General features: G+C 48.9%; 2 protein-coding genes across 6 annotated transcripts in view; one reads left to right on the top strand and one right to left on the bottom strand.

Annotated features, from left to right (window-relative positions):
• Nucleotides 1-5,851: 5,851 nt before the first annotated feature.
• ZNF575 (zinc finger protein 575) lies at nucleotides 5,852-10,808 on the top strand. 3 transcript variants are annotated; one of them, XM_081516008.1, is made up of 4 exons: nucleotides 5,852-6,136; nucleotides 6,314-6,406; nucleotides 6,843-6,941; nucleotides 7,392-10,808. In XM_081516008.1, exons 1-4 carry the CDS (start codon nucleotides 5,863-5,865, stop codon nucleotides 8,048-8,050), a joined length of 1,125 nt encoding a protein of 374 aa, XP_081372134.1. In that variant the 5' UTR covers nucleotides 5,852-5,862; the 3' UTR covers nucleotides 8,051-10,808. The 3 variants fall into 3 exon arrangements, with proteins under 3 accessions (XP_081372134.1, XP_081372136.1, XP_081372135.1); XM_081516010.1 differs by having other exon boundaries at nucleotides 5,853-6,033; XM_081516009.1 differs by having other exon boundaries at nucleotides 5,927-6,213.
• Nucleotides 9,121-11,248, bottom strand: part of XRCC1 (X-ray repair cross complementing 1) — a 29,530-nt gene continuing 27,402 nt past the window's right edge. The window contains exons 17-18 of one of the 3 annotated variants that reach the window (XR_014060902.1): nucleotides 10,013-10,123; nucleotides 9,121-9,757 (exon numbers count right to left, since the gene is read on the bottom strand). Coding sequence is in view for 1 of the 3 variants with exons in the window: in XM_081516007.1 (XP_081372133.1) it covers nucleotides 10,103-10,123 (21 nt within the window). In the remaining 2 variants the exon portion in view is untranslated. Of the gene's footprint in view, nucleotides 10,124-11,248 lie in introns of all 3 variants that reach the window. The other 2 variants (XR_014060901.1, XM_081516007.1) reach the window with 2 other exon arrangements.

Genomic DNA, 11,248 nt, shown 5'->3' with positions numbered 1-11,248 from the left:
GGAGGGGCAGGGCGGGGGCGGGGCCCGCCTTAAAGGAGCCGCGACTGCCCGGGACCGGGGGCGGGGCTGAGCAGAGCGAGGCTGGCGAGTTTGGAAAGACTGAAAACAGGAGACAGTAAGACCCAGAGAAACAAAGAACAGTCACCTCACATTGGCCTTAATGGCCATCATCAAAAAGTCTATGAACAATAAATGATAGAGAAGGTGGGGAGAAAAGGGAACCCTCCTACACTGTTGGAAGAGTTAGAACCACTATGTGGAGAACAGGATAAAGGTTCCTTAAAAAAAAAAAAGTCTGCCTACAGTGCGGGAGACCTGGATTCGATCCCTGGGTTGGGAAGATCCCCTGGAGAAGGAAATGGCAACCCACTCCAGTACTCTTGCATGGAAAATCCCGTGGACCGAGGAGCCTGGTAGGCTACAGTCCATGGGGTCACAAAGAGTCGGACACGACTGAGCGACTTCACTTCACTTCTTCACTTCAAAAAAATAAATAAACAAAAATAGAACCGCCATATGATCCAGCAGTCCCCCTCCGGGGGCATATATCCAGAGAAAACCACAATTTGAAAAGATATATGCACTCCGATGTACACTGCAGCACTATTTACAACAACCAAGACAGGAAGTAATCTAAACGTCCATCAGCTGGGGGAATGGATAAAGAAAATGTGGTACATAAATAAAATGGAATATAACTCAACCATAAAAAATGAAATAATGCAGTTTGCAGCAACATGAATAGACCTAGAGATTATCGTACTACATGAAGTCAGAGAGAAAGACAAATATCACGTGCTATCACTTATATGTGGAATCTTTAAAAATGATACAAATGGGGACTTCCCTGCTGGTCCAGTGGTTAAGACTTGACCTTCCAATGCAGTGGGTGCGAGTTGGATCCCTGCTTAGGTAGCTAAGATCCCACATGCCTCATGGCGGAAAGAACAGAACATGAAACAACAGAAGCAATATTGTAACAAATTCAATACAGACTTAAAAAATGATACAAATGAACTTATTTACAAAACAGAAACAGACTCACAGACTTTGAAAACAAATGTATGCTTACCAAAGGGGAAAGGTTGAGGGGAGGGATAAATTAGGGATTAACATACACACACTACTACATATAAACATATAAAAGAGATAAACAACAAGGTCCTACTGTATAGCACAGGGAACTCTATTCAATATTCTGTAATAACCTATATAAGAGAAGAATCTGAAAAGAATGGATGTGTATATACGTATAAATGAATCACTTTGCTGTGCACCTGCCACTAACACAACATTGTAAATCAACTATACTCCAATATAAAATAAAAATTAAATTTAATTTTTTAAAAAATCAGAAAAACAAAACACAGGGAGATACTCAAAGGTCAAGGGAAATACACTGGGAGAAGCACAGACTTCTTTCTCTGGAGAAGTAGAGATCCAATAAGAGACCCCAATACACTCATAGCTCTGGGGCCATTTTATAGGAAAACCAGGCGGTTAGACACTCATTTTTAGAAGAAAAAAAAAATGTTTGGTTCAATGTCATTAGTGTCCTGAGGGGCTGTTGGGTGGGTGCCTGGTTCCAGAACAACATATTATCTAATTAAAGTTTATTTAAAATTCGCTTAAGTATTTTATCAGGAATGCTTCTCTCTTCCCAGGAAAAAATCATTTTAAAAATAATTTTCCAGAATTCCCTGGCCGTTCAGTGGTTAAGACTTGGCACTTTCACTACTGACAGGTCGAAGATCCCAAAAGCCATTAGGTGCAGCTAAATAAACAAACAACTGTTTGCTAAGTTTCTTCAGTCATGTCTGACTCTTTCCAACTCTATGGACTGGCTCCTCTGTCCATGGGATACTCCAGGCAAGAATACTGGAGTGGGTTGCCATTTCCTTCTCTTGGGGATCTTCCCCACCCAAGGATCAAATCCTCATCTCTTAATCTCCTGCATTGGCAGGCAGGTTCTTTACCACTAGTGCCACCTGGAAAGCTCCAAATAAATAAATAATTTTCCATGATGCCTTGCAAAATCGGGTTGGGAATCATTTGGCTTCTTTTGGAATGTGAACCTCTAAAAATGGCTTTTGTTCATTTACACCAAAGACCTAGAGTTGAAACACGTCTTGTCATGGGAAGTCTGAAAGTTTGCTCTTTGGAATCATATCAATATCGAGAATAGGGCACCCCACCCTCACCTAGAGGGTCTAAATCACTTGGTCACAGATTCAGAGGTCAACTGTATCACATTATTTTATATGAGGGACATTAGCATCCCCCATTCTGGTAGCCAAGAGGGGTCCTGGAACTAACCACTCCCACCCCATCCTGTGGATGCTGAACTCATGTTCACGCTCAGTCGTTTCAGTCCTGTCCGACTCTTCATGACCTCATGGGCTATAGCCCACCAGGTTCCTCTATCAGTGGGATTCCCCAGGCAAGAATACTGGAGTGGGTTGCCCTGACCTCCTCCAGGGGAACTTCCCAACCCAGGGATCGAATCAGCGTCTTCTGTGTCTCCAAGATTGCAGGCGGGTTCTTTACTGCTGAGCAACTGGGGAAGCCTGTGGATGCTGAGGGATGACTGTAATTCTCCCTGTTTGGGGAGATAGCCAGTGCTCCCTCTTTGGTCCTCTCCCCTTAGCTATAGCAAGTCAATAAAATCCAACTTGGCCAGACTCCTGGTGTTTCTGATGGGCTTTATGGAGAGAGAGACTCAGAGACAAGGAAGATGCTGAGACTCAATGATACCGAGATCTGGAGAGTTTCAGAGATACATGGAGAGGTATTCGGTTGAAACAGGGTGTGGGTCAAAGGAATATGATCACAAAGATGTACCTGGAGGGACTTTACTGGCTGTCCAGGGATTAAGACTGTGTTTCCACTGCAGGGGGCACAGGTTTGATCCCTGGTCAGGCTTAGTTGGTAAAGAATCGGCCTAAAACAAGGAGAGGAGGGATGGCCAGGAGCTCAGGGGAGAGAGAGGCCAGAAAGCAGGGACCTTCAGGCACTGTACTGTGAGGATCCCCCAAATAAAACCTCCTCAGCCCTGGGGCCCATTCTTAACTGTTCTGGCAGGATCTCTAGACCATTACCTGTCCCTTGAAGGCATGCACGCCCTCTGGGGGTTTTGTAGAGTTAGCTGTGAGGCATTCTAAGAGTTAGAAACTACCATCACTCTTCCCCACTGTGTGACCTCAGGCTCAAAACTTAACCTCTTCTGGGCTTCTGTTTTCTCATCTGTAAATTGTGGCTGAAAATTGTTCCTCCCTCACTGTGAAGATCTAAGAAAAGATAACAAGCATCCCAATGTTCACAGCAGCATTATTTACAATTGCCAAGATATGGAAGCCACCTAAGTGTACAGCCACACAGGAATGGATAAGGAAGACGTGGTGTATATATACAATGGAATACTACTCAGCCATAAAAAAAGAACAAAATTTTGCTGTTTGCAGCAACATGGATGGACTCGAAGGGCATTCTGCTAAGTGAAATAAATCAGACAGAAAAAGGCAAATACGGCATGATATCACTTATATGTGGAATGTAAAAAATTCAACAAGCTACTGAATGTAACAAAAAAAAAAAGAAGAAGAAGAAGCAGACTCACAGATAAGTACAAACTAGTGGTTACCAGTGGGGAGCAAGAAGTGGGGAGGGGCATTACATGGGTAGAGGATTAAGAGGCATAAACTATCAGGTGTAAAATAAGCTACAAGGATATATTGTGCAAATGGGGAATATAGCCAATATTTCATAATAACTATAAATGGAATATAATCTTTACATTCAATAAACTGAATCACTAGACTATACACTTGTGATTTATATACTACTGTCAGCAACTATATTTCAATTTAGAAAAAAAATCAAATGAGTGTACATTTGCAAAAAGTTTGGCAGATCATCTGGCACAGAACAATTTCTAGGTGTTGTGCTCCCAGGGAGGTGGCTCTCCTTATTTCATTATCACCCTTGACTCCTTCCTCCTTTTACTACTTCCTCTCCATTCATTACTAAGCCCTGTTGAATTAACCTCTCCAATCAGATCACTTTTCCATCATCATGCCCTCTGCCCCAGTCACAGAGGCAACAAAGCAAGAATGTAAATTACATGGATTCCAGGGTTAGGCTGCAAGGGTTCAAATCTTGGCCCTGCTTCTTTCTGCTTCAATAAGTCTTAGTGCCTTTTTTCGGCTGTGCTGGGTCTTAGTTGCAGTATACAGTATCTTTAGTTGGGACATGCAGACTTAGTTGCAGCATGTGGGATCTAGTTCCCTGACCAGGGATTGAAGCTGAGCCCCCTGCATTGGGAGCATGGTGTTTAAGCCACGGGATCACCAGGGAAGTCCCCATGCCTTATTTTTTTTAAAGAATTTATTTATTTTTATTTTTGGCTGTGCTGGATCTTCCTTGGGGCACATGAGGTCCTCGTTCCTATGCATGGGCTTTCTGTAGTTGCAGCCAGTGGAGGCTACTCTCTAGTTACAGTGCACAGGCTTTAGCGGGCTGGCTCACTAGTTGCGGCACATGGCCTTAGCTGTCTCACGGCAACTAAGAAAGATGTGAGATCTTCCTGGACCAGGGATGGAAACCATGTCCTCTGGATTGGCAGGCAGATTCTTAACCAGTAGACCACTAGACCAGGGAAGTCCCACTGTGCATCATTTTTATAATAGTTGCGCCTCCTCTTGAGAAATTGCTGTCAGGATTAAATGAATGAACACCTATAAAGCACTCAGGACAATTTCTGATATAAAAGATCAGATGCATGCTGTAATGATAATATAATTATTACAAAATCATATTATTTTTAACAGTTGATAATATAATTAATATAGAACAGCCGCCTCACTGACTTGTCTTCCACTCTGCCTCTCGATGATCCATTTTGCATGCAGTAACTTTTTAAATGAACCCTTTAAAATGTCAAAGAGACTGAAGACTCACAACAAACAAATCCAACCTGTGGATCTTGTTTAAATACTGATTCAACAAACCAAGGGTAATAAAAATATTTTTATGCAATAGGAGGCCTGGTATATAGCTTCAAAAATCACCCGGGAGAAATGGGTGGGGAAATGAGCCCAAATAATCCTTCCTTATAACTCCCATGACTGCCTGGGTTTGCCAGATCTTGTGGATTATCAAACTGAAGACCCACCCACGCGGGAGTGTTTTATAGGCACTTCACGATCATTCCTGTGCGGGGCAGGAAGGTGCACCGTCACGTAATGATGACAAGCCACCCTGGGCCTAGCATGAGCTCCAGCCAGGAACGCGGGGGCCCGGGGAACCTGGACACCGCCGCCCTCCCTGCCCCAGGGCCTTAGCATTGGGGTGCGAGGGGCCGAGAATCCTGAATCACTCAACGGCGAAAAGTGCCGGGCGCTGTGCAAATAATGTGACTTTCACTGGGCATCAGCTCCCTCTGCGCCCGGAGTCCTGCCTCCGTCCTCTCTCGAGGAAATGGCTACCCTTTCCTTGCCAATGCCTTGAAGGGGAGAATAGAAAGCGGGTTCTTGAAACTGATTCGCGAGACAGAACTCAAGCTCCCAGCGAAATTCTCGAAAAGAAAGGGAACATAAAAAGAGGAAGCTGTCTCAGTGATCTCCGAGTTAGGTTTCCCCGCGTTTACTCCTGCACGTGTTTGACTCCAGTCAGCCACCGTAGGCCCCGCAAGCCGCAGGACACTTTCCTCCGGTCGTTCGGCCTGTAGCTCTGCGCCTGCTCGCCAACTCGCTGGCCTGGCGCACCCACCCAATCCTTCCATTCCTTCTCCTCCGCAGCAGCCCCCGTGGGCCGCGACTGCGCATGCGAACTGACACCCCCACTGGCCCGGCGTGGGAGGAGGGGATGGAAATGAGGCTGGGCCCAGCAGCTCGCGCGCGCTCCCTCCTTTTCCCTCCCGTCGCTGGGCGCGCGCCGGGTGGTGCAGCTCCCCAGCATCCGAAGGCAGCGCTGCAGTGGCCACGGCCGCCGAGGGAGGGGCCCGGAGCCCCGCCCCCAGGGAGGGGCCGTCCGCAGGTGAGGAGGCAGGGGTTCCGACCCAGACAACTGGGTCTTCGGGAAGTGGAGTGGGGCCTGGACGCCGCAGTTGCCGGAAAAGGACCCATTGGGGTCCTGATGCGTAGGTTCCGGAGGGGCTGCATTGGCGCCTGAGCCTTGGGAGGGTGCACTGATGACCGAATACCATGATCCCAAGGGGTGCGTGAAGGCTCGGACGCTTGCGACCTCGAGGGAGAAGTCCATTATGGGTCTCTGGATCGCAACACACGAACTACGCTCTTTCTGTGCCTTCCTCCAGGTCTCCCCTCTCCTCTCCACGGCTCCAGCTCCACTCCGAGGTTGAAAGGCAGTACACGCGGCTTCAATGGACTGAGACTGAGCCAAGAGCCGGGTAAAGCTACCTATTGGGTGTGAATTCCCGCACACTGATCGCGTAGGCCCCTCCCCTGGGACAGAGTTGCTGAGCAACCGACTTTGGGCCTTAATTGTATAGCTCCACCCATCCGCGGCCTGTCCCGCCCACCCTGGGCTTAGGCCCCACCTGCTCCGCGCCCGGGGCGGCTGGGAGTTAAAGTTGTAGAGGCCCCGCCCACTCCGCTGGAAGGCTCAGTCGCAGGGCCTAGGTTCCAAACAGACTGCCTCTGGGTCGTTTGCGTAACCCCGCCCACTGCGCCCTTAGGCTCCACCCACCCTCGCCTTCTAGGACCCGACGTGATAGCCCCTGCTCCTGAACAAACTAACCCCTGACTATGGGCTCTCAGTCCTATCCCCAACAAGCTGGTAACCCCCGGCGTCGCCCCTTCTCCCGCCCTACGTCCTCCCTCTAGGTTCCTGGGCCAGCAGGATGCTGGAGCGAGAGGCGGAGTCTGCGGCGGGGGTCGCCGAGCCTAGTCCCACTGACAAGGAGCCTGTGACCAAAGGAGAAGGTGAGGGCGTCTCCACCTGGGGTAGGGGGCGTTCTCCAGGAATTGGGGCCAAGAGAGTCACGTATTGTGGGAGCCTTAGGGTGACAGTTTGAGGGGCCAGGGTGATAACCATTTCGGATCCCCAAAGCGCAACGTTCTGGGGAATCCTCCAGGTTGTCTTTGGGGGACCTCAGTGATCCTCTGTAAGGATTTCAAGGTTATCACTTGGGAGGATACTGGAAACGGACACTTTAGTGGCTTTGGGAAAGCTTAGGTCTGGGGTTCCAGCGACGTATCTCTTTGGAGCCTGCCTTAGGAGGATGCATGGTGGTGGGTGAGGAGCAGGATCAAGCCATTTGGGGAACCTCAATATGACCCAGATGCACTAGAATGTCAAGGTCGAGGGGGAGTCTGGTCTAGATTCAGGGCGTTGGCTGCTTTCTGGAGCCCACCAACCCTCCTGTCCCCTAGCTCCCGACCAGGGGCCGCCGCAGAAGCCCAGCCAGTCTGTTCCAGGGCCCGCTGCCTCCACGGGGGCGCCTTCCCGACCCCGCCGGCGACCCCCGCCCCAGCGCCCGCACCGCTGCCCCGACTGTGACAAGGCCTTCTCGTACCCGTCCAAGCTGGCCACGCACCGGTTGGCACACGGTGGTGCCCGCCCCCACCCGTGCCCCGACTGCCCCAAAGCCTTCTCCTACCCCTCCAAGCTGGCCGCCCACCGCCTCACGCACAGCGGCGCCCGCCCGCACCCGTGCCCACACTGCCCAAAGGCCTTCGGCCACCGCTCCAAGCTGGCAGCCCACCTCTGGACCCACGCGCCCGCCCGCCCCTACCCATGCCCCGACTGCCCCAAGTCCTTCTGCTACCCCTCCAAGCTGGCGGCCCACCGCCACACGCACCATGCCACCGACGCCCGCCCCTATCCTTGCCCACACTGCCCCAAGGCTTTTTCATTCCCCTCCAAACTGGCGGCTCATCGCCTGTGCCACGACCCCCCGACCGCGCCGGGCAGCCAGGCCACCGCGCGGCACCGCTGCTCCAGCTGCGGCCAGGCGTTTGGCCAGAGGCGCCTTCTACTCGTTCACCAACGCAGCCACCACCAAGCCGAGAGCCCCGGGGAGCGGGAGTGAGCGCTCCTCTTGGCTCACTGGCTCCCTCTGCTGCCAGCCCCGGTCAATAAAGAAGTGGCATCTCTAAGCCAGGCTGTATGGACTTGCCTCTTCCAGGTAGACGGAAGGGAAGTTGCCCCCGCACTGGGCTCAAACTTGGAGGCGGAGGAATCCCTTGTTTGGAGGAAAGGAAAGCGTCATCCATAAGAGTTTGCACTGAGTCCCAAACCGTGGACCTGGAGGTGTGGTTAGAAAGCTCTTGGCTCTGGTTTCCCACCCCCCCCCCCATTCATATGGCAAAGGTAAACTTCTGCTAGCATTGTGTGCTGCTGAGGAGTGTGTGGAGACAAGCTTTCCTTACTGTTGTGAGTTTAAATTAGTGCCTCCACTTTGGCCATTGACTCTGTGTGTGTGTGTGTTAGTCAGTCGTGTCCGACTCTTTTTGACCCCATGGATCCCTGTAGCCCACCAAGCTCCTCTGTCTGTGGAATTCTCCAGGCAAGAATACTGGAGTGGGTAGCCATTCCTTTCTCTAGGGGATCTTCCTGACCCAGGGATTGAACCCGAGTCTCCTGCATTGTGGGCAGATTCTTTACTGTCTGAGCCACCAGGGAACCCCCGACTATAGGTATAAAGAACTTTGAATGCGTCTATGTTCATGTCAGCTATTCCACTTCTAAGAATTTATCCTAGCACTTGGGGGAAAAAAAAAGGATATAAGATTAAGGATGTTCACTGCAGTACAATGGCAGTGCCAAAGATGAGAAATAACCTGAGTGCCCATTGATAGTGGACCAGCTAAGGAATTAAAGTACAGCCACAGAATGGAAGATGTAGCTGCAGGGGGGAAAGTCAGATCTACATGTACTGACATGGAAGAATTCCCAAGGTATATTAAATCATAAAAGCAAGCGCAAAGGGTGTACTACCAGCAGTATAAAAATTTTTAAAAGCCCAAGCTTTGGAAACATCTTTGACCCACTACTTAAGAGCCTCAGGGCCTCAGACAAGTTTTGTGATTTCTCTGGACTCAGATGCCTTATCTATAAAATGGGAAGTGTTTTGTTTTTGTTTTTCATTTATACTAGGTGTTGTCAGACATAGCTTGTTTTATTAATATTTCTTCCACTGAAACAGTTTTCCTTGCAACTTTTGCAATCTTAGTTACCCAACCAGGGACTGAACCCAGGCTGCTGGAGTGAAAGCACTGAGTCCTGATGACTGGACTGCCAGGGAATTTCCAAATGGGAGTATTATAAGGACTTTACAAGCACCTTTTTGGGCAAAGATGGTTCCCCTTTTGGAGCCCATTTCTCCTGCTATAAAACAAGGATGACTGAGCTAACAGTGGACTGCTGTTCATTCTACAGACATGTATTAGGCAGGTACTGTGAGCTGGGCCCTGCATAGGGTGTTAGGAACAGGGCAGTGAACAAGACAGACCTGGTCTAGTGAGGGAGGTGGACACCAGGCAAAGAGTTACAAAAACAAGAGAAAGAAGCCAAGGAACTTCTCTGGTGGTCCAGTGGCTAAGACTCCATGTGTCCAATGCAGAGTGGCCAGGTTTGATCCCTGGTCAGAGAGCCAGATCCCACAAGCTGCAATGAAGATCAAAGATCCCATGTGCTGCAATTAAGACCTGGTTGTCATTCAGTCGCTAAGCCGTATCCTACTCTTTGTGACCCCGTGGACTGCAGCACGCTAGGCTTCCTTGTCCTCCACTGTTTCCTGGTGTAGCCAAATAAATATTATCAATATTATCTAGAAATAGTACTGTACAACATATAGGTTAAAAAAAAAGGTAAAGAAGCCAAGTCCACTTTGAACAAGTAGGGGAGCCTCACCTCCCCCCATTTGAGGAATTATTACACAGCTGTAATAATGAGGCTGGTGATGTTGGCTTGGGAATAGGCTGGAGGGAGGGCACTGAGAGCTCAGAAACAGACCTGTGCTTACAAGGTCCTGTCAGGAGATGCTCCCCACCTGTATACTCAGAGGTTGGCAAACTTCTTCTGTAAAGGGCCGGGCAGTAGATCTTACTAGGTTCTGCAGGCCGTACAGGGTCTGCCACCGCTACCCAGCTCTGCTGCTGTCCTGCAAAGGCAGACAAACACATTAGGATATAAGGATGAGCGTGGCCGTGTTCCGATAAAACTTTATTTACAAACAGCTGGTGGGCGGATTCTGCCCGCGGACTGTCGTTTGCCAGTCCCAACCATAGACGAGCCAGGGAAGAATAGCTAATCGGCGAATGAGCTGAGAGATAAGAGAAGAAAATTAAATGAGACCCTGTGGTCGGCAGAATAATGGTCCCCCAAAGACGTCCCCGTCCTAATTCCCAGAACCTGAGTTTGTGTTGGCTTCCACATGGCAGAGGAGACTTTGCATACATGACGAAGGATCTCATCTTGAGATGGGAGATTATCCTGATTATTCCAGTGGGCCCAATGTAATCACAAGGGTCCTTACATGGAAAGAGGGAGGCAGAGGAGCCAGAGATGTGACAATGGAAGCAAAGACTGGAGTGATGGGGGGCTACGAGTCAAGGAATGCAGGCAGCTTCTCGAGGCTAGAAAAGGCAAGGAAATGGATTCTCCCCCTAGAACTTCCAGAAGAAACAGAGCAACATAAAATTTTAAATACATAAATAAAGTTAAAAATAAATTTTAAGAGACAGAAGGAACACAGCCCGGACATCACCATGTTTTTACCCCAACTCAGACTGATTTTGGTTTACTGACCTCCAGAACTGTAAGAAAATAAAGTTGTATTGTTTAAATCCTGTGATCTTGGTAATTTGTTACAGCAGTGTAGAAATGAATACAGCTCTCCACCTTACAGCATACACAAAAATTAAGTTGCTAGTGATCTAAGATCTAAGTTTGAGACATGACTCTGGAGCATTTAGATGGGAATAAAAGAGAATATCTTAGTAACCTCAGAGACAGAGAAACTTTAAGACACAAAAAGTATAAATTGTAGAGGAAAAGACTGGTGAATCTGATCATAAGCAAAACAAACTACAACTACTACAACTATGATAAAGATACATAAGGGTTGGGTTTTGTTTTTTTTTCTTTTTGGCCCCACCATATGGCATGTGGGATTTTAGTTCCCTGTCCAGGGATCAAACCCATGCCCCCTGCTTTGGGGATGCAGTCGTAACTGCTGGACCACGAGGGAAGTCCAAAGATACAGTATTATGAGTGTATGCACGCC

The sequence above is a fragment of the Giraffa tippelskirchi genome, chromosome 7 (genome assembly GCF_054371585.1).
Source record: "Giraffa tippelskirchi isolate mGirTip1 chromosome 7, T2T-mGirTip1v1.2.pri, whole genome shotgun sequence".
In the NCBI taxonomy this organism is placed as follows: domain Eukaryota; kingdom Metazoa; phylum Chordata; class Mammalia; order Artiodactyla; family Giraffidae; genus Giraffa; species Giraffa tippelskirchi.
Note: the sequence above shows the minus strand (reverse complement) of the source record. Positions and strands in the feature narration are given on the sequence as shown.